The following is a 27,832-nucleotide window of genomic DNA, read 5'->3' as shown; positions in this document are numbered from 1 at the left end:
GACAAAATATTGTGCCATCAGCTAAATGTTCTCTGATAAATTGCTTAAATATCCATGTGATGATCAATGGCATTGTTTCACTTTTCATCTCCTGCAGACATTCGGTCAAAAAGAAAACAACATATTCTTTATAAAAGACAAGAGCAAGTTATTGAAGATGCTCGAAATCTGAAATAAAAATAGGGAAAGCTGGGAATTTCAATACACTTATCTATCTGTCAGCCCTGCTGAACATTTCCAGCATTTCTGCTTCTATATTCTTTGCAAGCTTCTGCTTACAGAAAGACACATGTGGGCGACCTTCTGTTCATTCGCATTTTTTAGTCTCTCCTAATACACATGAGATACTGAATGCAGTACCCAAACTAAGCACCTTAAGGGAAGAAGATGGAGGAGAGGGATTATAAAAGTCGTGTGTGTAATAATCTGTGATACACAGCTACTTTGTAAAAATAACTCTGAGCTTGAACTTGACTTTTAGGGATTGAAATCACGTGAATGATCCTTTTCCTAAGCATTCTGTCAAACTAACTTTAAATGTGTTTCTTCAGAGAGCCTTCATACTCAACACATGATAACAATTCTATTTTTATCTGATCAATAAAGTTTCTGCGCTGCATCACGTGGTTCCTCACAGGACCATAACTGTCAACACACACTTCATTAATCAATGGACTCCAGTCACATGGTCCATAACCCTTGGCATTTTGTCATTTGATGTAAAGTCAATTTTCACAATTTAAAACTTGTTATGTTTACAGCAAACGCTAGAATCAACAGAAAGTCTTGCAATAGTATTTTGTATCCAGAAATGGAGCAACAATTTTATCCTGCAACACCAATGAGATCTAAGGACTGTTTTTCTCTGAGTTTTGAACTAAGGAATGCCGAGTACTAGATTGCCCCACGATTTCCAAACATATCTTTGGGCTGAACTCGGAATGCATCATGACCAGTATCTGCAGTCAGCCCAGGCATATCAGAGGCACAAGTGAGACAGGGGAGTTATTTCTTTCCTTCCATCCAATTTTTTGAAAAGGACTTGCAGAATCCATTCTTAGTTGCACAGCTAAGAACAGTTCACTTGAGTTAATCCTGATTTTTCAGAGTAGAGCAGTCAAAACAATTGAACTCAACCACTTACTGCTTTAGTCATTCCAGCTGTGAACTTACCTTTCCTTTTCGTAAGATTAACTGAAGTCCAATTTAAGTGACAGAATTTCGGAGACAATACGTATTGTCTTCATTATTCCATTTGCATGCAGGCACCACTTTGGGGTGAACATAAGTTCTTCCAGCAGTCAATTCTATCACAATGCAAGGTGTATTTTTTAATGGGTGTTACTCTGGTTAATACCAGAAATGGATGGATTGTTTTATGAGGAATGGTTGGGCAGGTTAGGCTTGTATCCACTGGAGTTTAGAAGAGTAAAAGACAACTTGATTGGAACATTTAAGATACTGAGGGATATTGACAGGATGGATGTGGAAAGAATGTTTCCCCTTGTCTGAGAGTCTAGATTTAGGGATAAAATAAGAGGGTCACTCATTTAAGACAGAATGTGTTTCTCTCAGAGGACCGTGGGTCTCTGAAACCTTTCCTGAAAAGGCATTGGAAGCAGAATCTTTATTTTTAAGGCCGAGCGGGATTAATTCTTGATTAACAAGAGTTTGAAGGTTATTGGGTAAGTGTGAATGTCGAGTTGAGGTTACAATCATTTCAGCAATCTTATTGAATGGCTGAACAGACTCGAGGAGCCGAGTGGCCTTCTCCTGCTTCTAACTCAGATGTTTGTATTAATGCCTTAAATTCCAGGCCTCAATAGTCAGAAATTGACTATTTTGGGAAACTAGAGCTGGGCAAAAAAAAATGACCACATCTCAGAAATGATTACAAGCTATCAGAATTTTGAGTTCTGTGTTCTTGTCATCTTATTTGTATGGATAGATTTTCTAAATCCTCTCCTGCAGTGAGGTACTTCACATTCCAAAAACATGCATTGGAAAACCACAGGTCTTCAGTTTGTTATTTTCTAATTCATGCTCACGGCTTCCAAAACACCTCACCACAGGGAGCTCAGAAAATCTACCCTAATGCCAACATTCAGATTATTCAACAAACAGGTTAAAGTGCTGTGGCATCGCTTTACCCTTGACAGTTGGTAAGGTACTTAATATTCCAGATTGAAGATATCAGGCTGTGTACAAAATGTACATTTCCACCCTCACATTACTTGAGTTGTCGTGTGATTGTATACATAGCCGCTTGCATCCAAGTCCAACATTGTCGAGTAATTAAATGCATGATAAATTATTCTTGTATTATTATTCTTCCCTTGAGTGAATATTAAGAATGCATTTCTTTAATTCTCCTTCTATTGTCATTTTTTTCCCCTCGTCATGTAATTATTCTGCTTTGTTATTAACATGTAAATTTTCAAAATTATGTAATCTGAATTCAGTAATGCGAAACGAAGTGAATGTCAAGGGAGTTTGATGCAAATTAAAAGTGGACAATTTTGCTTCGTCAGTAAAAAAATCCTCCAAGGGGGGACAGTTAGGTAAGTTATACCAAAAAATTGATCAAATGCCAGATTTGAACAATGAGTTGGGTAAGATTCTTTTATGCAATTACTGCCCACTTGATAGTGGGATAGATATTCTTTCCTAACTCTTTCAATTTAATCATAGAAGTGAGGAGGAATCTTAAATCACAAAAATCTTGAATATATACAAACAAGCATTGCAAGCTGTATATGTTAATAATAGGAGCAAAGTAGGAATGAAAATTAAGATGTTTGTGGATTATTCAGATCCTCCCACTGCAACAATCTGGAGTAGGTGCAGTTGGAGGTTTACTTGAACATGTCTTCCAGCATATCACCACATCTGTGTATCCTCCCCCCTTTCTCCAAATTCAGACTTGGCAATGCAGAACGACCCCACCCACATATTCGACAGATGTAAGTCTTAACAAATGTGAATGATATCAGATTTCTTGGCATCTGGGTCACTTGAGTGGTCACCTGTCATAGTTCAAATGTCCAGCATTCTGAATTTCACAGGGAAGCTAAAACTATTTTGGTGCAGGTGCCAAAGCCAGTGCAGTTGTTCAGAGAACATTATTCTGCACAGGCCAAAGAACAATAAATTTGCAAATTGTTCATTAGCATGGAGGTGATTGCATCCTACCGCTGTGGCCTGGCACCTCAATTTTCCACAATTGCTTTTCGCAAATACTCCAGCTATGGCAGAACATCTGCAACCAAAACATAACTGACCCTGATTCATCTAGGGCCATGGGCATAGGTCCATGACAGGCAGAGTTATCTCCAGTGGGGCTGCAAGGTACTGGAAAAGCTGAGCCAGTGTATGTTTTTACGTTGGGAAGGATTAAACAGAATACAATGTTAAATCTTCATTCCCATCTTAGACTCCAAAAAAAACACTAACTTCCATTTAATTTGGAAACATGTTGCATAATGCCTCACAGAAGCATAATCAGACAAAAATAGACTTTGAGATGAAGGAAGAGATATGAGAAAAGATGGCCAAACTCTCTGTCAAATAGATAGGTTGTAAGGAGAGCCTGAAGGGAAAAAAGCGTAGTGGAGAGGAGTAAGAGTTTAGGAAGGTACTCCCACAGTATAGAACAAGAGTCAGTTGATGCTATGGATCTAATGGTGAAATGAAGTAGGGTAGAGCTGCAGATAAAGACAGAATTAATCAGTGTACTTGGAATACTTCAGTGTAACCTCCACTACAGCCCGTTCAGCACACTGCTAGGGACTGGGACATGAGAGTGGGAAACCTGGCAGGTTCGTGCACTTATCATTTGAATACAGACCTGAGGCTAACTGAAAACATAACTCTGTTATCTTACTCTGGCAATTCTTGAAGTTGAAACATTGTGAATAACACTGATGGAGCATGCGGCCTATTTGGGAAATATTGGTAATTTAGTCTACCCCCAAATGGGTAGGAAGTTAAAATGACAAAATCAAGAAGCCTTGAAGCTGTCCAGTTTAACAGGGGCAGGACAAAAACAGGCAATTGATACCCCTCGATTAGGAGATGGGATAGTTGCTGTAATGCATTTATGGAGTCTATGAGCTTAATTTTTACAGGGCTTCTAATTCTAACCCATGTTAGTCTGCTTTTCCTGGGGGTGAGAAGGAATAGATCTGTTTGGTAAATGCATTTATAGCACTGATTGACAGCTAAGCAGAACCAGAGTGATTCCTCCCACCAAATAAGCTTATGTATACATGACCCCCCACATTCACACTCTCACCAACACATCCTCCGTCACCAAAAGCACCATCCGAATCACTGCAATCATAAGAACATAGGAATTAGGAGCAGGAGTAGGCCATCTAGTCCCTCGAGCCTGCTCCGCTATTCAATAAGATCATGGTTGATCTTTTTGTGGACTCAGTTCCACTTACCCCTGCCCACTCATCACAACCCTGAATTCCTTTACTGTTCAAAAATTTATCTATCCTTGCCTTAAAAACATTCAATAAGGTAGCCTCAACTACTTCATTGGGCAGGGAATTCCACAGATTCACAACTCCTTGTGTGAAAAAATTCCTCCTCAACTCAGTCCTAAATCTGCTTCGCCTTATTTTAGGCCATGCCCCCTAGTTCTAATTTCACCTGCCAGTGGAAACAATTTCCTTGCTTCTATCTTATCTATTCCCTTCATAACCTTATATGTTTCTGTAAGATCTCCCCTCATTCTTCTGAATTCCAATGAGATAGCCCCAGTCTACTTAGTCCCTCCTCATAAACCAATCCTCTCAACTCTGTAATCAACCTAGTGAATCTCCTCTGCATCCTGTCCAATGTCAGCATATACTTTCTCAAGTAAGGAAACCAAAACTGTACACAATACTCCAGGTGTGGCCTCACCAGCATCTCATACAACTGCAACATAACCTCGCTGTTTTTAAACTCCATCCCTCGAGCAATGAAGGATAAAATTCCATTTGCCTTCTTAATTACCTGCTGCACCTGCAAACCAACTCCTTGTGATTCTTGCATAAGGTCAGCCAGGTCCCTCTGCACAGCAGCGTGCTGCAATTTTTTACCATTTTAATAATAGTCCATTTTGCTGTTATTCCTACTAAAATGGATGACCTCACATTTACCAACATTATACTCCATCTGCCAGACCCTTGCCCACTCAATTAGACTATCTATGTCCCTTTGCAGACTTTCAGTATCCTCGGCAGACTTTGCTCTGCCACTCATATTAGTGTCATCTGTGAATTTTGACAGACTACACTTGGTCCCCAACTCCAAATCATTTATGTAAATTGTGAACACTTGTGGTCCCAACATTGATCCCTGAGGCACACCATTAGTCACTGATTGCCAACCAGAAAAACACCCATTTACCCATTTCATCATGCCATTTCAGTCGCAAACCCCTCCAAATGAAGCCCCCACCACACTCTCTGATCCCAAAGCTATCAGAAACCTTCCAATGTGTTGATACCAAACTCAGTTGGGCAGCACAGTGACACAGTGGTTAACTTTGCTGCTTCACAGCGCCAGGAACCCAAGTTCAATTCCTGGCTTGGGTCATTGTCTATGCGGAGTATGAACTGTCTCCCTGTGTCTGCATGGGTTTCCTCCGGGTGCTCCAGTTTCCTCCCATAGTGCAAAAGACATGTTGGTTAGGTGCATTGGCCATGCAAAATTCTCTCTCACTGTACCCAGACAGGTGCTGGAATGTGACAACTCGGCGATTTCCACAGTAATTACATTGCAGTGTAATGTAAGCCTACTTGTGACAGTAATAAATAAACATTAAAACTTTAAATAGCTCAACTCTCATTCTCTGACATCTCTTCAATCTCTCTCTCCACCCTTGTGATGTTAGACCACAGGCAGTCAGTCCAACCCTGCAGCCGTGTTTTACCCACCAAGTGATATCCACCTTCAACAGCTATTAAACCTATCTGCTCCTGATCTGCAGGATTGCCCTGCCTGTCATGCTGCCAATCCCATCAATCAGGCTTTGGTCAGGGAGTTAAACTTCCATGTTGTTCAAGGAATCCTGGATTCTTCTGACCATAAATCCTGGTCCCATTCTGAAACTCCATCCCTGCAACTACTGGCCCATTAATACCATCTGATAACTTTAGGGATATACTCTGAGAATTAATGACATTTAGATTGGCAGGCTTTTGAAGTGGTTCGACATGCAACAAAAAGTTCACCTGACTCACCACTGACCTCAGCAGACAAGTCTAGAAAAGATGCAGGATCCTGGTAATTGATGAGGTGTTCAGGTTATCAGAAATTATAATCATTGGTCTATTCTTTTGCTCATGTAAAAGAGAGGGCAATAAAGGTAAAGCCACTATAGTTTCAGGTGATCATAGGCTGTTCTCCCCTTAAGGGGGAGAGCTGACTGTTGATGACTAAACCTGAGGATCACCACACCTTGGGCAAGGTTGAGAAGGCAGAACTTCATGAATGACTTAAGCTGGTAGAGAGAGGAATTGAGCCCATGCTGTTGGTGCCGTTCAGTTAAATGAACCGTCCAGACAACTGAGCTAATATGGTATACATAGGCTTCCAAAAGGCATTTGATAAAGTACCATACAGACTTGTGAACAATGAGCAATGTTAGAGCTCATGGAATAAAAGGGACAGAAACGACAAGGATGCAAAATTGACTGGGAACAAAAGGTTGTAGTGAATGGTTCTTTTACAGACTGGAGTGAGGTTTATGGTGGAGTTGCCCAGGGATCAGTGTTAGGGCCCTTGCTCTGCCTTATATATATTAGTGGCCTTGTTTGTCGTTGGAACATAATTTCAAAACTTCCAAATAATACAAAACTTGAAAACGTTGTGGGAAGTGCAGTATAGAACTTCAAAAGAGCATAAGCTTGGGGTGCATGGGGTCCTTGATTATGTTAGCTGCTTTTCTGAGCAAGTGGAAAGTGTCGACAGTCAATGAATAGGAGGCTGTCTGCATGATAGACTGGGCTTCGTTCACGACACTTTGTAGTTTTTTGCTTTCTTGGACAGAGCAAGAACCATATCAAGCTATGATACAACCAGAAAGAATGCTTTCTATGGTGCATTTATAAAAGTTGGTGAGAGGTTTGGCAGACATGCCAAATTCCTTTAACCTCCTGAAAATGTTGGTGGCCTTTCTTAACTGTAGCATCAGCATGGAGGGACCAGGACAGGTTGTTGATGGTCTGGACTCCTAGAAATTTGAAGCTCTTGACCATTTCCACTTCATTTCCATTGATGTAGACAGGGGCATGCCTTCCACCATGCTTCCTGAATTCAATGACTATCTCCTTCATTTTGTTGACATTGAGGGAGAGATTATTGTTGTCGCACCAGTTCATCAGATTTTCTACCTCTTTCCTATACTGAGCCTCATTATTGTTTGATATCTGGTATCGTCAACAAACTTGAAAATCGAATTGGAGGGGAATTTGGGCACACAGTCATAAGTGTATAAAGAGTATAGTAAGGGGCTGAGGACACAGTCTTGTGGGGCACCAGTATTGAGGATGATCTTGGCGGAGGTGTTGCCTATACTTACTGATTACGGTCTATGGTTCAGGAATTCTAGGATCCAGACATCGAGGGAGGAGCCATGTCCCAGGCCACAGAGTTTGGAGATGAGCTTTGTAGAAGTAATGATGTTGAAGGTTGAGCTGTAGTCAATAAATAGGAGTCTGACATAGGCGTCCTTGTTGTCTAGGTGTTCCCGGGTTGAGTGTCGGGCCAGGGAGATGGCATCTGCTGTGGACCTGTTGTGGCAGTAGGCAAACTATAGTGGATCCAGGCAGTCCAGGAGGCTGGAATTGATTCGTGCCATGACTAACCTTTTGAAGCACTTCATGATGATGGATTTCAGAGCCACGGGCGATAGTCAATATGACGCACTGCCTGGTTTTTCTTTGGCACCAGGGTGACTGTCGTGCTTGTGTCAGTTGCACCTTGCCGTAACCAACTGAACCACAGAGTGAATTGTTCTGCCGACATACTCAGGCAATCTCAATATCTTTTCTGCTGCATCAGTGTTATGATCCCAGTTGACGTTATAACTGGACAGAAAGATCCCGGAATCTAACCCTAGCTCAAAAGACCATAGTGTTTACAATTTTTCTTATCAGACATGAAGGGACAGAATCACAGGGCTGCTAATTAGTGTTAACAACAAGAAAAGGACATTGTTAAACATGAAAAATGGATTAAAATGCAATAATCCTTTACTCCCTCCCTTAGCTTAACAGATGCACACAGATTTTAAGATTAACATGGATGACAAAGTACTTTTGAAGCTGCAGTAGTGTTATTGACACACAAAATCCCTTTGATGCACACAAAAGCTTAAGTTCTTTGGCCTCTCCTGCAGCAGGGATTCTCTTGCCCCGCTGCAGTGTATAGAGATTTGACTGACTGCCAAATTCTCCATTCTCGCTGGTACTGGTTGCTTGCAAGACCAGAGAATTCAGGCAAAGGTGCCTGTGGTCAAATACACACTCCACTCTGTCTGCGGGTGCATTTTGAGAATCCCTCAGATGATAGTCACATAAGAGTTTTCAAACTCTACTCCCCAAAACACACTTTAAAATTTTCTCTCATAATCATACTTTCTGTTAGCAGTTTGCATTCTGAAATCCAGTACAGGATTTCCAAATAACACTTTTAAACAAAGCTTCCTTTCCACTTTTTATAGGGAATCCAGTCCAGCATTTTATGCCTTTTCCTTTAGGAATCTTTTGTCTCCACTGACTTCCACTATTACACCAACTCTGAAATTCAGCTAATACTGTCTTCTCAATTACTTTAAAATTTGTTTCAAAAGTGGTAGTGAGATAGTCCAAACTTTAGCATCACTTTAGAAACCTTTAGGATTACTTTAGAAACTGTTAGAAATCTAGCTTCTCACTAGCCAATTTCTTCTTAGCTTTTCCTGTGATGTCCTTGAACAATATCTTGTTTCCAGGTTTCTAGAATTAACTGTCCTTTAGTTTCTCTGGAGCTTGTTTTCTTGCACATTACTCCATTGCACAGCTTTTCCTGATTCAAGCTGAACTGACAGATATTTCTGTTCTGGCTTTCCATTTGCTATGGCTTTCAGTTAAAAAAAAAATTAAGGCTAGAATTTTCCTGTCTTGTACACCCCACTATTACTGACAGCACAAATGGAGAATTTGGCGCTCAGCCAAAACTTCATTCACCGCAGCGGGACTGGAGAACCCCAGCCACTGACGAGGTCAGAGAATTCTGGTCTAAAAACAAAGGAAACCTTTCTCTCTCTGGGAAGTGGCCTCTTGTTGCTAAGCAATGCCTTACTTTTTGTTCTTCGCACCGTGGCCCTCTCTAAACATAATAGAATCCCAGCTGGAATTGAAACCAACCTCCACACATACAGACACCTTTGTGCAGCATGAATCTAGCTACAGGTCACTCCCAGGCACAGAAACATTACATTAAACCCACTGAAGACCATACCTTATTTCTAATGTTTATCTATACAAATGTAAATCCTTTAAAACTAACTTTGTTTTCTTCATAATCAATGCTGAAGTGACACCCATGCAACAAAATAAATCTATTACCAAAGTAACAAGAAGCACAGAAAAAGGCTGGAAAAACACAGCAGGTCTGGCAGCATCTGTAGGGAGAGAAAACGGAATTTATATATGTCGACTCCATTCGGCTCTTCATCAGAACGTCAGGGAGAAATATGTTAGATTGAAACAAAATGTAACAACTTTAAGGACAAAAGACAGATGGTCTGGTGGGGAGGAAGGACATGCATTGAAACAATAAATATGCGGGATTTTTTTTAAAAGGGGTTTAAGATGGAGGAGAAAGGTCACAATGGGCCAAATTTTACAATCACGTTGCGCCCGCTTTTGGGCGTGGAAACTTAGTAAAGTCGGGCGTGAGGTGAATAGCGCGATCGCGCCTGCTGTCCATGCATGAAAGTGGCTACGATCGGGGGCATGTGGGTGGGGGAGTGGGTTGTCTGCTGTCACTCTATGTGAGATCAGTGGGGAGGAAGCAGGGTCTGCTGATACGCTGCCTGAGATTGGTGAGAGGAAGGGGGGACAGGGACGCAATTGGTTTGGGGGGGGGATAAGGGGGACAGTAATGTTGTGGGGGTGGGGCAGTGTCTGTGGGGGCCGAGGGAGGCATAATCCAGCCCGGGAAGCAGCATTTTATCTTTTTTTTTGAGCATGCACACTTGTATGCACACTCAGAGCTGCAGAGTTTTGGGTGCATAAAGCCCCTCCCCACAGGCTTATGCAGTGTGATTTGGACTCACTGATAATTTTGCAGGCTGAGTATATATGGGAGCGCCTAAGAAGGGTTGAAAAGTCGGATCTGAAACACTCCCTGATTCAAGTCTGCCCAGCACTTAGAATCAAAATGGTAAAATAGGGCCCAGTGTTGAGTCCTCAGGACTGTAATATGTATGATCAGAAGATAGATGCTGCTCGTCTATCTTGTGTTGAGCTTCATTGGAACATTGCAGCAACCCAAGGACGAACATGTGGGCAAGATGCTGAGTTAAAATGGAAGCAAGGGGAAATATAAAGAGAAGGAGCATTGATGCTTAGCGACTATCCATTTGAAGCAAAACACATTAAAATGCTCTGGGGCATACACAAGCTTAACAATGGACAAAATGGGTGGCGGAGGATCGGCAAAATGATTTGGGTGACATGTGTAACATACATCCAATTTGTATTCGCACACGCACCATGGTTTGATATTTAGGATGTTCATACCATTGAAGTGAGGGTTAAGCTGAAATGATACGTAACTTCATCCTTTATTGCCCATCCTAGTTGGGCAGCATGGTAGCACAGTGATTAGCACTGCTGCTTCATAGCACCAGGGACCTGGGTTCAATTCCCAGCTTAGGTTACTGTCTGTTTGGAGTTTGCACATTCTCCCTGTATCTCCTTGGGTTTCCTCTGGGTGCTCTGGTTTCCTCCCACAATCTGAAAGACATGCTGGTTAGGTGCATTGACCCGAATAGGTGCCGAACTATGGCGATTAACTGAATTTCACAGGAACTTCATTGCAGTGTTAATGTAAACCTTACTTGTGACTAATAAATGAACTTTAAAACTTTTGCCTGAGGACAGTTGATAGTCAACCACATTGCTGTGGCTCTGGAGTCACATGTAGGCCAGACCAGGTAAGGATGGCAAATTTCCTTCCCTAAAGGACATTTTAGTGAACCAGCTGGGTTTTTATCTGACAATCGACAATGGTCTCATTGTCATCAGTAGATTTTAGTTCCAGATATTTTTTATTGAATTCAAATTCCACCATCTGCTGTGGCGGGGTTCAAACCTGCACCCCCAGAACATTAGCTGAGTTTCTAGATTAATATTCTGGCGATAAGACCACAAGGCCATCACCTTCCCAATGTGAACAATGAAAATGCAAACTGCAATTAGCCTATGGATATGATAAGGTAGGAGTAATTTTTTTTTTCATTTTTATGATATATGTATATGTATGTGTTTATTTTTCTGATATAACTCAAGAATCCCCATAAATATAGCAAAATTAAAACCTTCAACCTTCATAGAGGCCCTCAGAGTTTTACAGGGAAAATTCTCCCTGTCTGCAATTTGTTGAAATCATATATTAATTATTTATAAACATATTTACTATTTTGCTATAAATAAAAATTGGAGCAAATCTTCTATTTACATATTTTTCTCCATCTATAAAGTTAAAGAAAAATAATGGAATAGGCTTTTTTCTTTAAATCAGCACACCGAACAATAAATCTCCTTTCCTATGTTTTTCTTTTTATTCTTTCTCTGTTTGTCTAACTGTCCTTCTCCTTTCTAATAACAACCTCAACTATTCCAGCTGCGGAACCCCTTTGACCCCTCAATTCTGACAGGATTAAACAGGTTAGATTCAGAAAGCATGTTTCCGATTGTGGGAGAGTCCAAAACTAGATGCCATAGTTTGAGGATAAGGGACAAACCTTTTAGAACTGAGATGAGGAGAAATCTATGGAATTCACTACCACAGAAAGTAGTTGAGGCTAAAATGTGTGATTTCAGGAAGGAATTAGATATAGCTCTTGGGGCTGAAGAAATCAAGGAATAGGGAGGAGGGAGGGGAAGGCGCAATCAGGGTATTGAATTTTATGATCAGCCATGATCATAATGAATGGCGGAGCAGGGCCAAAGGGCCTAATGGCCTACTCCTGCTTCTACTTTTTGTGTATGTTTATCTGTATAGAATGGCCCCTGCTGCATACTATAGAGAGTTGGGCTTTAAATATGAATATTATCACATATGATGCCCTTCATGTTAAAATAATCAATTGGCTAATGATCATGATTGAAAAGGCAAGGTACTGAAGAGCTTCAACATCTGTGGAACCAGGCAAGCAATAGGAATTCATAGTGGACTATGGAAAAATATTTGAAGAATAGAATATGTTGCAATCCAAGATATATTCCTTCATTTGTTTGGTGGAACATCAATCATTGACTTAGGGTTCACCCCAGACAGTACAGTGACACAATATGTTGGACAATATCATTCCTTCAGCAATCAAAGAAACTGCCTCACAGCTTCAGAGGTGAATTTAATGGTTTATGAAACTGGTGATTCTTGCTGACAAATGGAAGCTGCAGTTTCAAGCCTCAAAATGAAGTGACTGTGCATCGGGGGCAAATTATCACAGCAACTGAGTTGGGGGTCATTGCAACATATTGATTGAAAAAGAACCGAATCATTGAGTAAGTCTTTTCTTGATGAATTTAAATCCATGTATAAGTAGCTGAAAATGCTTACAGAACAGCACCATAATTTTGAACTTTATCTAAAGCACACAAAACAATGGGTAAAAGAAAATCTCATTGAAGTAACTGAGGCTGCTTTGAGAGTCTTTTCTCTATTTAAGCCACAGATTGTTATATCTCTCATTCCACTGGCAACTGAACCAAAACGGCTCAGGTCTTGTTCAGTTATGCTGTCGAATTTCCTAATAGGAAATGACAGGTTAGCCTAAGATTTTTGACTTCTGCTCAATTGTTAATTCCTGGCAGTATCATATATTAACAAAGTGTGGCCAACTGGCACAAAAATCAATTAAAAGTTTAAGTAAAACTTCAACATAAGATAAAACTTCAGATTTTTTTAAAAATGGAGAAAAGTGACTCAAGATTATGAACTAACATTGGGGTTCAGATAATAGATATTTTTATATTTCAAGCTTCAATCTTCAAACTTAGCGGTTCCATTGGATTTCCACTTTGTGATCATTTCTGGGTGTTCTTTGTTCTACGTGTAATTAAAAATACTTGTGAAATATTGGATGCTGTTGGAGACAAGGGGCAGGACTTTTCTTCCACTGAGTGGCATGTTTCTTGGTGTCGTGAGGCAGCGGCTGGCAACACAGTGTTATTGTCCCATCGTTGTCACTGGAGTTTCCGGTTGAATACATCCCTCACCACTGGGAAACCCATGACAGGGGTGCGCCTTCATTGGGATGGTAAGATCCTGCCAACGTGAGCAGCAGCAAGATTTCAGAAAAGTCATTTGAGAGTAGATTATGGGAGTGGCTGAATGCTGGGAATTATTACTGATCTCAAGCACTGATTCAGGAGAATAGTGGCCCTTCCTTCATCACATTTATTAGTTATCGAAGCTCGAATGTAACTCAGCATAGCTTGCTGACAATTCTGCAGTAGCTTATAAGCAGATGGTGACAGAAAAGTTTCCATTATGGCCAAGCGTTGCAAGATTCCAAATGATTATATTCTTCACCTAGGCTGCCAAGCATGATTGGATAATGAACCCTCATGGTCTAAGTTAGTGGGCTTTCATTATTGCCAATTATAGAGTCATAGAATCATATAGTGCAGAAGGAGGCCATTCAACCCATCGAGTCTGCACTGACCACAATTCCACTCAGGTCCTATCTCCATGACTGCCTAGTCCCTCTGATGCTAAGGGACAATTTAGCATAGCCAATCCACCTCACCCGCGTACCTTTGGACTGTGGGGGGAAACCGGAGCACCCAATGGAAGCCCATGCAGACACGGAGAAATGTGCAAACTCCACACAGGCAGTGACCCAAGCCGCGAATCGAACCCAGGTCCTGGCATGTGAGACAGCAGTGCTAACTACTTATCTCACATTGCTGGTGACAGTTTAGAATATGGCATCAGTTACAGCTGAAACATGATCATATTTCCTTGGATACAGCATCTGAGTAAAAACTGATCGCAGTGCCAGGCTGGGCAAAAATACTTTTTGTAAAAAAAGTCAACCTATTCTCAGAAACAAATACGAACTGCAATTTTCCAACTGTAATATTAAATCACTACTCATATAATACAGAAAAGATCTCAACTGTGTAATAATCTCACCAAATAGCCTTGATAATTTCCCTCAAGCTTTATTGCTCTTGGCCTGGAATGTTATTTCTATTTGTACGTAATGTCATGTCACACTCTATAATGCTTTGATATAAGTTTTTCCACCTGATAACAAGGCACAACATTTTAAACAGACAGCAAGCTTAAATAAAACCGTAACAAGTGAAGGTTTAGATTCCCCGAGTTAAGCTGGCTCTCTTCTCTCCATTACAGACATTAACTTGGCCACCAGGAAGATTGCGCTTCATCTCAAGCAGACAAAAGAATTCAAACAGGAGGGAGACAAGTTTATGACCAAAACTCTGAGTACCTTCAGAAACTACAGCGTGGACTACACAATTGGGGAAGAATTCGAGGAGCAGACAAAAGGCCTAGATGACAGAACAGTCAAGGTAAACAGCAAAGATTATTTTTGTGAATATTTCCACCCTTTTGTAATTTTCTTGGAGTGAAGTTTTACTGGTGGTATATTCCTGCCACTCCACCTGGGTAGAAAAGTTGGTCGGCACCACACCAACTTCACATCTGAGAGTGGCCTTAATTAAGTCATGGTGGGACTTCTACTCCCCAGGGAGAGGGAAACCTGCCCCTAAGAGCTGCCAATCAATGAGATTGACCACCAGCTCTGCAGACCCAACAGTGCCAGGCTGCTGCTGAGTATACAGGCAGTCCCCAGGAAAGAAGAGCATGGATATTGGACTTTAAGGTAAGTCTGGGAATGTTGTTGGGAAGGGTCAAAGAACCTGTGGTCACATTGGAACACACTAAAGGAGGTAGTCCCCATTCCTTATTGCCTTTACTCATGCAGAGAAACCTGTCAGGCTAGTTGCCTTCATTTGGCCTTCTCCAGCTGCATGTATTATTGCAGCAGAGGTGAAACAAGTTCCTTAAGTGGCCATTAATTGGTCAGGCAAGTAAGCTGGCTGACATCTTATCTGCCCCCCATAATACAGGTGAATGGGCCAGAGGTTGGTCAATGGGCTGGCAACAGGTTTATTTTGTATAGCCCCCTACCATCAAGTACAACAGTAGGAAGGGTGCAGGTTTGAGGAGTCTTTTAGGGGACCTAAAATTCACTATCTTGTCTTTTTTTCTTCATTTGCTTGGCTTTACACTTTGCAACTGAAAGTGGGGTACATGATCTGTTCCTAGCCTAGCATAAATGCCTTATATTAAAGTCAGGCTATATTACCAAAGCCACATTAATATTCAGCTCCATATTACTCCCAAATGGACACCTTTTTTAAAACAAGAAATGCCAAACTGAGAACATCAGAATGTTCCATTTTATAATGATGCACATTCATTACTCTAACCAGACAAGTTTTACAACACTTTGATGGATAGAAGTTCTACCCAGAATTGGGTGGGCATTATTATAGCTGTACCAGGGGAGTAACAACAGGGGATGGATCCAGATTTTTCAGCCTTTCACCCACTTTAAGTGAAGATGAAAATCCCAACCTGGGGGAGAGTAGATGTTTATTTTGCTTGTCCTCGCTGCAGGACGTGGATGGTGGTGGTGGAGGTGGTGGTGGGTGGGTGGGTGGGTGGGGCAGTGGGAGGGGGGAATGCAGACATTCCAAACATCAGACCTGGGGGCAGATGGGGGTTGGGGTGGAGTGGAGATGGTGGATGTGGGTAGGATGGGGATGTAGGTTGATGTAGAGTTTGAGTGGCTGGCTGGGTGGGTGGTGAGGGGGTAAGGATGAGTGGGTGGGATTGTATGGAGGGGAGTATTGGGGGTCACTTTCAAGGTTTGGTACCACAAAATTCAACGCTGTATATTTTTCAAAATTCTCTTTTGAATTGTATAAATAGCACATAAGTAGTAGTCTGAATTTTCATTATGCACAAAAGTAGTCAGTTTTGTTGATGTGATGTTTTGGTGTACCGGAAGCTTGAGAATCCTCATGAAAATAAATATAAGAAACAAAAACTAGGATTGATACAAAAGAGGATGTTAACTCACTACCACCCATTTTATTACTCTTGCAAAGTCTGGAAATAAAATCCCTCTTTGTTATTTGGGTATTGCTTAAATAAAGATATTACAAATCTCTATTCTACCATAGGTTCCCTGAGATCAGCTTTACATTAACAGTAAAAAACACAACATGTATGACGTTTTCAGGGGTAGGGAGAAACAATCCATTTCTTGAGTTAAGGCCGTACTTAATTTGTATGCTATGTATCATTCTTCACTGAACAACTTAAATCAACAATTCAATTCACATTTATCTGAGCTGTGAGTACATATCTGATTGACAAATCCTGTGGAAAGTGTCATTAGCGTAAAGGTAGATAGCATTTATAGTATATTGTGGACTGAAGCCAGGGAAGTCAGAATGGGATTAGCCCAAGAGATGAATTGTATTTGGAAACGTAATGAATTCTTTGTAGTTACTTTCCTAACTTGTTTTATTAATTTATGAGATGTGGGTGTTCCTGGCTGGACCAGCATTTATTGCCCATCCCTAATTGTCCTTGCAATGAGTGGCTTGCTAGATCATTTCAGAGGGTGTTGAAGAGTCAGTTGCATTGCTGTGGATTTGGAGTCTCATGTAGGCCAGGCCAGGTAAGGACGGCAGATTTCCTTCACTAAAGAGCATTGGTGAGATGGGGTTTTACGTCAATCAATAGTGGTTTAAAATGAATTCAGATTTCAGCATCTACTATGGTGGGAGTTGAACCTGGGTCCCTAGAGCAAATCTCTGAGTTTCTGGATTATTAGTCATAGAACCATAAAATCCCTAGAGTGCTGAAAGAGGCCATTCAGCCCATCAAGTCTACACCGACCACAATTCCACCCAGGCCCTATCCCCATATCCTTACATATTTATCCACTAATTCCTCTAACCTATGCATCCCGGGACACTAAGGAGCAATTTAAAATGGCCAATTAACTTAACCCACACACCTTTGGATGTGGGAAGAAACTGGAGCACCCTGAGGAAATCCACCCAGACAAAGCATGAATGTGCAAACTCCACACAGAAGTGATCCATTACAGCAATCGAACCCAGGTCCCTGGAGCTGTGAAGCAGCAGTGCTAACCACTATGCTACTGTGCCACCCTATATGTGCTACTGTATAGTCTAGTGATAACACCACCATGCCATTGCCTCCCGGCAACAGGCAATATCATTTTACTAGGATCATTCTGCATTTTTTTTTTGGTGATCTTGAAAAGAGAAAGAATATCCTGCCTGATTGCGGAGCAGGGATGAAGTGGGAGTGGGTGTCAGGGTTGGGGGAGTGGGTGCAATAATGAGCCTGGAGACAGGGAGAAGCACTAGGACCCGTGATTTCTCCTGATAGCAGCTTGATCATATGCTTATGGATAATCCCAGGCTATCCCAGGAATTGTCCCCAACTTTGGGGAAGGCAGGGGGGTGGGATTAGCTGAGTTGTTCATGCTGAGTGGTGGCAGAGACATAACAGGCCAGATAGCCTCCTTTAGTGATGAAACAATTTTACAATTCTGAGAGTCTTTAACTTAGGTTTATCAGTTCCCATAGTTTCCACGCCTGCTTGGAGCAGGGCACCACTCCATGTTGGTCTTCACCATCCTGCACCCCGCTTCCAAGCTCCAGAAGGGAAATATATTTTATATCCCATCTTCTGTAACCTTGTAATAATCAAATACAGGCTTCCTATGATCCCATATTTTCTTTAATTTGTTAATGCCAATGGTTATAACCACAGCTACTTAGTCTAGACGAGCCTGCTGTTGGGATTGTATTTTAGTTTGGGACCATAGGTAGGAATGCCACCATTTTGACTTGTTGACTATCTATGCCTTAGCATTAACAAAACCTCGCCAATATAGACTGTTCCACCTCCATGGAGGAACATGTGGAGGAACTTTGGAATTCAAAGTCCAAACAAAGAGGAACTTCACTCACCATTTAAAAAGAACACATCTGAGGTCAGAAGAAGAGTCAAGCTCAATATTTTGATGCCTCTTTTTGTTGATGTTTTCGATGTCAATGACTGGAATTGTATTGGTGAGGTAAAGTCAAACGCAAATTGCATTTTGGTTGCATTATTTTTATCCTTCCTTCCGGGTGAACTTGTGTTCTGCTGGTATTTGTGGCAATGAGTAAATAAGATTAATTTTACATCAATTCAAATTAGTTTTTCTGAAAAGTAAATTCTTGTACTTAATCGCACATGATGATGGGATATGGTTGCATAAATACCAGATACCCTCTTACATCTCACCCAAATGGCCATCATTCAACCTTGAGAGTGGGTGTAGGCAAACTATTTGACTGCAGGGGCATCGGAGCCAATACTGATGCATACATGTACTTACATGCTTATAGCAGAGGTTATTGGACATTACTCAGGAACAAGAGGCTTAGCTGTACTTTCACTCCCTACGCCAGGACAAAGAGGAGTCAACTGTAGCAACACAACTGAGATCAGCTAGATCGGACAAAACGGAGGTTGCATCAAGTACCTACCTGGGTTCTATTGCTCAGCTATGCAAAATAATTAAATTCATTAGTCTTGAAGTTTAACAGTGAATTTATTTGTTTCCTTGCAGACGCTGGTACAGTGGGATGGGGACAAATTAGTCTGCGTTCAGAAAGGTGAAAAGGCCAACAGAGGCTGGAAGCACTGGATTGAGGGCGATAAACTGCACTTGGTAGGAAACACTTCACAGGATTATTATGCAATACTGTTATTAAAGTTAGTTCAGCACTGTGATGGAATATTACTTAAATTAATGCTGGGATCAACTGCTTTACCAAACAAAACTGATCATTCAATTGTACTGTTGTAAAATATGTGTGAACAATTATTTTGAAGTCAATGTTCCAATAGTTCCAGTTCAAATACAAACTGCACCTGGGCCTCACAGGAAGAGACTGATGCTAGATGAGGAGTGTATAAAGAAAGCATTGCCTTTGGCCTGCTTCCTGCATCACCTCCAAGGCAGTGCCTGGAACTCACCAGTTGTTTTTCTGTGAACAACGTACATTAACGTTTGCTGTGAATCATTGATCTGTGGAACACATGTGGCAAATAAATGGTTCAAAGAGAAGGCCCACCATCATATTCTTGGGGCAACTAGGAGCAGGCAGAAATGCTACCCTTGCTCATATCCCATTCTGTGCATTAAAGGTACGCAAACATTAGAGAATTACACAGTATAGAAACAAGAAAGAAAAAAAGTGAATTACCACCAAACAACAAAATAAGTTGATGTATTGCCCCTCCAATCTAGTCAAAAGTTCTTGGATGGGAGTTTTTCTCCGCTGTAGGGATCTCATGTAAAATTAATTTGACATATGAGATGGGATTTTACAGCCTTGCTCATCTCAAAACCATACAATCCTGCCCAGGTCAACAGACCTTTCCATGTTCCACCCCTTGCTTACTCCAATCCCCGGGGCAAGTGGGACAGTAGAATTCCAGCCATTGAGTCCAGTCTTAAGACGGCACAAACAGAGAACTGTCCATGATTTGACATTAGTTTGGAACATTATTCAAAAAGGCCATTGGACGGATAGTGTGGGAAATGGAAAAGTGGCATGCAGGCTAATTGGCACAAGTGCTGTTGTGCGGTTGGCATAGAAGTACAGAAAAGCAGAAACAATAGTGCCCTTGTGGCAACAATTACTGTTAACACTATCCAATAGAATTTACCTTTAAGATAGTCAGTGGAGCATAGTGGGCTCAGATGTTCTGATCAGATAGCTTTCAAAATGGTGTTGTCAAAGAGTCACTGTTTCATTTCAGATGGGCAGCGGATCAGAAGCATGGAAATGAAGCTTTAAAATTGGCCAAATCCTGTGCTGCTGCTCCAGGGAGGTTGCCCATTCTCCCAGCCAACTTCCCACCTGTCAATCAATATTTCACCTTCAGTGTGTGTTCAAGAATATAATTTCTCTTCCCGTGGTTTTTATTTGTTAATTTTCTTCCATCGTCTGTCCTCTCCTGCGGGGATATGCCATGTTAGCAACAGAAAGCCTCTGATATACTGCACAAATGACCAGTGAGTGTTAAGTGCACCGCAACCAAAGCTGACCCTGTGAAAATGCTTTATCGTTGGTGATGTGCTGAATAATGTATTCTAATTTATCGATTTTTCCCCTTGCAGGAGTTAACGTGCTGCGACCAAGTATGTCACCAGGTTTTCAAGAAAAAAAACTAAAAATATGCTCAATGCACATCTTTGTTAAGGGAAACATTTACTTTCCTTATATGGAGCAGCTCTCTACACAGCATCATTGTACATGTATTGTATTTTTCACACTGTATACAGTGATGTAACTTACACTCAATGTATTTGTACCACGCAGAATAAAATCATTACAATAAGATTGTTGATGTCTACTTCCCAGTGCTTGCTTCCAAATTGACTGCATATTCTCTTTAATGTTCAATGCCAATAACACATCAGCAGGATTCAGATTCATCTTCATTTGCCTCAGGCTAGCACACTTCCTGTTGGCTTATCCTCAGTGAGAAACTCCATCAGTGCTTTTAAAAAAAAACCTCTGTTTTTACCAGCTGGTATTTCAAGGCATGGGAGATAAAACAGTACACAAGATAATTTAGTGAAATAAATATGTTTCAGGATATTTGAAATTGTGTTTTAATAATTGCTCTATTTTTAATGCAGCATTATTATTGAACGGCTAATATCAGGCATTGTTTTTGATTCGTTTGCAGGGTATGGATGTCGCCGGCCAGGCCAGCATTTATTGCCCATCCTTAGTTGCCCTTAAAGGTGGTAGTGAGCTGCCTTCTGGAACTATTATAGTCCCTGAGGTGTAGGTGCCCCCACAGTGCTCTGAGGGAGGGAGTCCAAGACTTTGACCCAGCAGTAGTGAAGGAACAGTAATTTGTTTCCAAGTCAGGTTGGCAAGTGACTTGGGGGGGGAATCTCCAGGTGGTGATATTCCCAGCTATCTGTTGCTCTTGTGCTTCTGGATGGTAGCAGTTGTGTTGAGGTGTGACATTTTGGTAATTTGCAATAAAAACAGTAAAATGATTACTTCAACACATTGGTTTTTCTAATCAATAGAATTTTGTAACTGGAAAATTATCTTGGAGCACAGTAAAAACAAGATCTAAGTTCATTTTTCTGTTTATGCGAAAGCTAGCAATCCATAAAAAGCCTCTGGTCTCCAACCAGAATTGTTTAACCTCATGAGAAGCATACCTACTTTTGCCAAAATGAAAGAAAGTTTCTGCAGAGTTTTGAAATAAAATCAGAAAATACTGGAAATACTCAACTGGTCAGGAAGCATCTGTGCAAATTGTCATAAAATCACAGAATCCTATACTGCAGAAGGAGGCTATTCGGTCCATCGAGTCTGCACCAACCATAATCCCACTCAGGCACTATCTCCATTGCCCCAAGTATTTACTCTAGCTACTCTAGCACTAAGGGGCAATTTAGCATGGCCAATCCACCTAACCTGCACATCTTTAGATTGTAGGAGCACACCAGAACACGCAGAGAAAACCCACATAGACATGGGGAGAATGTGCAAATTCCACACAGATAGTGACTCAAGCCAGGAATTGAACACTGTTCCTGGTGCTGTGTTAGCAGTGCTAACCACTGTGCCACTGTGCCGCCCATCTGTGGAGAGAGTTAACATTTCAGGTTAAAAGCAAATGACTGCGGATGCTGGAATCTGAAACCAAGAGAGAAAATGCTGGAAAATTTCAGCAGATCTGGCAGCATCTGTAAGGAGAGGGAAAAGAGCTGACATTTTGAGTGACCCTTTGAGGGTCAGGTCTTCTCTCCCCTTGTCTACATAGATTTTCTCTGGGTTCTCGCCTCACAGATGCTGCCAGACCTGCTGAGATTTTCCAGCATTTTCTCCATTGGTTTAATATTTCAGGTTAATGACATCATGTTGGAATTTTAAAAATATTGCTGAAAAGAAAAATGTGGTCAAAGCTTTGTGTCTTGCATCCATCAGGAGGAACACAAGAATACTAAATTTCAAATGATCACAGCAATTTAAACCTCAGGAGAAAAGAGTGATAATTGGTTGGCATGGAGACTCTCTTTGGCATGGAGTTGACCTGAAGAAACCAATGGGTTCCGACAGGCTCCCCAAGCATCATAATAAATCAAAAAAAGGAGGAAAGTTTGAACATATTCCCTTTGTTCCAATGACAATGCTTTGGTGAATCAGAATCTATTTGCCCACTTGGCAATGTTGAAATGTCACCCCCCACAATGACTCAGTCTCTCCACTAAAGAGGCTGCTTGATGGCCCCATAATGGGAAACTAGGGGACATAAGCAAAATTAATCACAGAGGAAACATAAAAACTTATGGGTGAAAATTCTTTTATTTGTTTATACCATGAATGGTTGTTTCCAAGTTGACCTTTAAAGCCTTGAAAAATCACTCAGAAAATAACAGTCGACTTAAAGGCCTAATATAAAAGTAAACAAGGTTGCCATCTTTGTCATTTGCCATGCCAGATCTGTTCTGGGTGCGTGTGCCTTGAACTTCCAAAAATCTTTGCAACAGTCTAAATCACCTGCTTGATCCCTTGTTCTCGGTTATGAGATAATTTAAACGTGGAATGAGAAATTGAAGCTGACGACTAATGCGAGTATGGCATGTCGTGGGGGTCAACTTAAATACCGGGTCCATTAAAGGTCTTGGGGGATGAAAACTGGATTGTCTTAGACACCAGGGTTAACTTCTTTATCACAATCTACAGTAGCTATCTCATGAGAAAAGCTAGGGTGAATGCATGCCTGCAACGTAAATGTGCCACGGGCAGTGGTGCAAAGAAGCTAATGTTTGGAAAAAGACATAAAAAGTGCATTAACAGACATGTCTTAAGCAAGGCTAGCAATGGGTCTTTCGTATTCCTGTGGGTACAATGTATTCAGAAATGATAAAAAAAGAAAAAGAGGACAGAACATGTCAGTATTGATGAAGTATTTTTTTGCAGTTCTAAATGGAAAGGATAAGCTAAATCAGTGTCAGACTGAATCTAGTTATCAAGTTAAGAAACAGAACAAGAGCTCGTTTGTTGCTGGGATCTTTTTTCTTCTAAAATGCCAAACAGTGAGAAGGACAAAGATGAGCAAATCAGTTGGCCCTTTTGAAAGATGTGTGACAAAAGGAGTGTAGGGAAGGTGTTATTTACATTAAGAGAGTCAACTGTGGTGCACTGGGTGGCAATCTTGCCTCTGAGTCAGAAGGTTGTGGGCTCAAATCCCATTCCGGAGGCTTGAACACTGAAGTCTTGGCTGACTTTCCAGCACAGCATTGAGGAGGTGCTGCACTCCAGGAGGTGCTGTCTTTTGGGTGACGCATTTGCTCTCTCAAGTAGATATAAAAGATCCCATGGCAATATACTGAAGAAGAGCAGCAGACCTCGCCACAGTGTCTGGGCCATTAAATTATTCCTCAATAAACATTACAAAAAATGATCTTGTCATTATCGCATCGTTGTTTGTGGGAGCTTGCTCTTTGTAATTTGACAGCAGCAGTTTCTACATAGCAACATTGACTATACCTCAAATGTGCTGCATTAGTTGTAAAATGCTGTGAGATGTCCTGAAGTCACGACAGATGCTATATAAAACTGCAAGTCTGTTTCTCTTTGAACACAGGCTGGGAAATATAATATTATATTAATAAATACAATACTCAGCGTGATGAATGTGAGGAACTTTTGATGTGTGAAGGGGAGCAGCATAGTGAAACTACAGGCGGAATTTTCCCATCCCGCCCACCACGGGAAGCATAGTGGGAGGGACAGGATCATGCAAATGTCCGCTGACCTCAGACAGGGTTTACAGTCCTGCGTGAGCACGGCCAGCAAATCAAGCCCTATGGGAGCGATCCTTATATCTCTGGCTGATTTGAGGGATTCGCGCATGTGTTCCCGTCGCGTGCACATCTCCCAGCATCTGATATCCAGTGTCGTCTGAGTCATGCTGCAAACCGGCAGGAATACCAGGTAAGTACTTTGCATCTGCTTTTAATTTTATTTTAGTGTGATTAGCGGGCCTAGGACTGAAATCTCCAGGTCCACTAGCATCTCCCACCCCGTCAGGAGTATTTCACTCCAGCAGGGTTCAGACTAGTTCCCCATTTTCGGGGAACTAGCGGGGTGACCCCACTAGGGTGAGGGAGGGCAATCGGGGCCATCCAAGGAGTTGGGCGGTGGGGAGGTGGTGCCCTCTGTGCATGGGCACTCTGGCAGTGCCAGCTTGTGCCCTTGGCACTGCAAAAGGTGTAAAGTACCTATACCCAGAGGGCACCTTGGCAATGCCCATTGGGCATCAGGCAGTGCCAAAGGACGAGCCCTGTTGGGAGCGGAGTCTATTGGGGATGGAACCTGCTGGGGGCAGAGCATGGGGGGGTGCGATCAGTGGGGACAGGGGTCAATTTGCGATCAATTTGGGCTGGAGGGAGGCCAGCAATTGGGGCGGGCTGGGGGCTTCTGCCTCCTGAGGATGGGGTCTACCTGTGGGGTTCTGCTGGGAGAGGGTGGGGGGATCATCACTGCTGAGGGAGCTGGGGATCGAGTGGTCCAGGACAAGTGGAGGTTCGGAGATGGCCCACAAATGGACCAGGGGTAACAAGCGGGCTGTTGGGGGGGGTGGTGAAGGGCAGCACTGCGGGGTTCCCGGGCTGGCCAGCGATCGTTTGGGGCCACTATGCATGCGCAGAGACCCAGAATTGTCAGCCTCCAGCATGAATAGGCCCTGTCCCCCACCCCGAGCTTTTCGTGATATTTCTAATTATGAGCTCTGCATTGCACAGGGTATGGGAGATTCTTGTCTGAACTCGCACTGAAAAAAAAAATCATGATTTACAACAGTTTTCCTGTAAATTCAACACTGAGAACTTCTTTGGGAGAATCACAGCGTATGCCTGAAATCCAATATGGAAGGAAGTAGCATTGAATCTGGTTGTGGGAAATGAAGTAGGACAAGAGGTCTAGGATCATCTGGCTAGCAGTGACCACAACACATAGAAAGAGACCAGAAAATATCAAAGGCACAAATACTCAAGTAATGATGAGCTATTTTCGGTTATTTAAGAAGGAACCAAGCACAGACTGATTGGAAAGGCACTTGCGTGGTAAAGCAGCAATGAAGCAGTGGAAGGCATTTGTGGAACAAATAGTTCAAAAACAAAGTAGACCTATCCCTATAAAATAGTGGATAATCCAAAACGAATGCACCCTGACTGACTAAGGATATAAAAGATAAATTATATTTGAAAAAGTAGGATGATATCAAATGCTAATTAATACAGTTCAGTTAATGATCCAGAAAGATTCTGAAAATTGTAGGAGGAAATTGAAAGTGTTAGTATTGGAGACAAACAGAGGGTACTTGATGATCAGCAGCCAGGCATCATTAAGCTGAACCTAAACATATTTTACAATATAGGCTGTAAAATTTGGCTCTGTTGTCCTAGTATTTTTGGTGCTACATGTTCAGTTTTGCATCCAAAATTGTCCATGTTGCATGTGTGCATCTTTAGTGTGGACCATGCTGGATACAGTTTTGGGTGGGTTGCTAGAGGCAGTGCTAGAATAATGTGCCAGAAGAATGCAGCACACCAACAGCCAGTCAGTTTGGCTTGATTTATTATTGTTACATGTATTTACATACAGTGAAAAATATTGTTTCTTGTGTGGTATGCAGACAAAGCATACCATTCACAGAGAAGGAAACAAGAGAGTGCTGAATGTAGTGTTATAGTCATAGCTAGGTGTAGAGAAAGACCAACTTAATGCTAAGTAGGTCCATTCAATAGTCTGATGGCAGCAGGGAAGAGACTTCTTTAGTCAGTTGTTACGTGACCTCAGACTTCTGTATCTTTTTCCCAACGGAAGAAATGGAAAAGAAAATGTCAGGTATGTGTGGGGTCCTTAATTATGCTGACTGCTTTGCCAAGACAGCAAGAAGTGTAGACAGAGTCAATGGACAGTAGGCTGGTTTGCATGATGGATTGGGCTACATTCATGACCTTTTGTAGTTCCTTGTGGTTTTGGGCAGAGCAGGAGCCATACCAAGCTGTGATACAACCAGAAAGAATGCTTTCTATGGTGTATCTGTAAAAGTTGGTGAGAGTCGTAGCTGAAATGCCAAATTTCCAGTCAGTCAATAATGCTGATTTGGTAGCTGGCATTTCCATTTTTGACCTCAACACTCTAGCTCCCTGAACCTCACATAGCTGAATACACGTTCAAAAGCAGCTAAAACATCTGTGAGCACTATATAAAGGGATCTTCAACCACATTCAGGTTAGAAGCTAATTGATTTCTGCTGGCTATTAGAAACTTCACATGGCCTTCCCCCAGGCTTGAAAACTGAACATCGCCAACATCTGGCTGTTCACAGTTGCATAAGGGAGATGACTGCTGCTCTGCATGCAAAGCGGAGGGAATACATTGCCTTCTCCCTTTCCAGAGAGATGCAGGCAGAGCTAGGATAGTAAGCTTCCCCCAGGACAGAATGCCGCTGATAGCGCATGTTGCTTTGCATGCACAACATTTAAATTTACAGGTGTACCATAACTGCAAAGGGTTCCTTTCCTTCAGTGTGCAGCTGGTGTGTCACTGTGCTCAGTGCATCATGCACAACAATGCCCTCTATGTTGGCAAGTTGTGAATCCTTTATACTGTGCTAGTCTGCTGTATCAGCAGCATTTGAGCCAACATGACAAATCAGAGTGTGGTAAGTGGGTGGCAATGGCTATCCATTGACCACCTGGCTCATGAATCTGAAGTGCAAATGCACAGAAGTGGCAGCATAAATATAATGAGACATGGCTTTCCATGACTGGTAGGCACTGTAGGAGCTGGAATGCACCATCAGTCTTGCAATGTTATTTTAACTTATTTCAAGAGGCTTTGTTATAGTGCCACTTTAAAGTTGGTTCATTTATGATGAGTTTATTTGATTTTATTGAAAAGATTATAATGAGAACCATGCTTTTACACGGAGTGCCATCAGCAGCTGAGGAGAAAGAAGAGGTCAACAAGAAAGAAGGGAAGAAGAAGAGGAGAAGGAGGAAGAGGAGAAGCAGGAAGAGGAGAAGAAGAGAGAAGAAGAGAAGGGAGAGACAGAAGAGAAGCAGGAAGAAGAGGAAGAAGAGGAGGAGAAAGAAAAGAAAGAGGAAGGAGAGAGGAGGAGGAAGAAGAGGAGGAAGAAGAGCAGAAGGAAGAAGAGAAAGAGGAAGACAAGGAAGAGGATGACAAGGAAGGAGAGAAGGAGAAAGTAGAGGAAGATGAGGAAGAAGAAGAGGGGAGGAAGGAGAGGAGAAGGAGAAAATAGAGGAGGATGAGAATGAAGATGAGAGGAGGAAGCAAAAAAGTAAAAATTAGATCCCCATCCTGACTGGGATGCCTGTGATTGGTTCATCTGACAGCATTACCAG

General features: G+C 41.8%; 1 protein-coding gene across 1 annotated transcript in view; it reads left to right on the top strand.

The window, feature by feature from the left end:
• Positions 1-20,618, top strand: part of LOC145340945 (retinol-binding protein 1-like) — a 45,352-nt gene extending 24,734 nt beyond the window's left edge. Inside the window, exons 2-4 of the mRNA XM_080185551.1 lie at positions 14,638-14,816; positions 18,980-19,081; positions 20,540-20,618. Coding sequence (XP_080041677.1) covers positions 14,638-14,816; positions 18,980-19,081; positions 20,540-20,593 — 335 coding nt within the window. The 3' untranslated portion in view covers positions 20,594-20,618. The remainder of the gene's footprint in view (positions 1-14,637; positions 14,817-18,979; positions 19,082-20,539) is intronic.
• Positions 20,619-27,832: the final 7,214 nt, after the last annotated feature.

The sequence above is a fragment of the Carcharhinus amblyrhynchos genome, chromosome 3 (assembly GCF_965287045.1).
Source record: "Carcharhinus amblyrhynchos chromosome 3, sCarAmb.v2.hapA, whole genome shotgun sequence".
In the NCBI taxonomy this organism is placed as follows: Eukaryota; Metazoa; Chordata; class Chondrichthyes; order Carcharhiniformes; family Carcharhinidae; genus Carcharhinus; species Carcharhinus amblyrhynchos.
The sequence above is the reverse complement of the archived record's forward strand: the minus strand, read 5'-3'. Positions and strand labels throughout refer to the sequence as shown.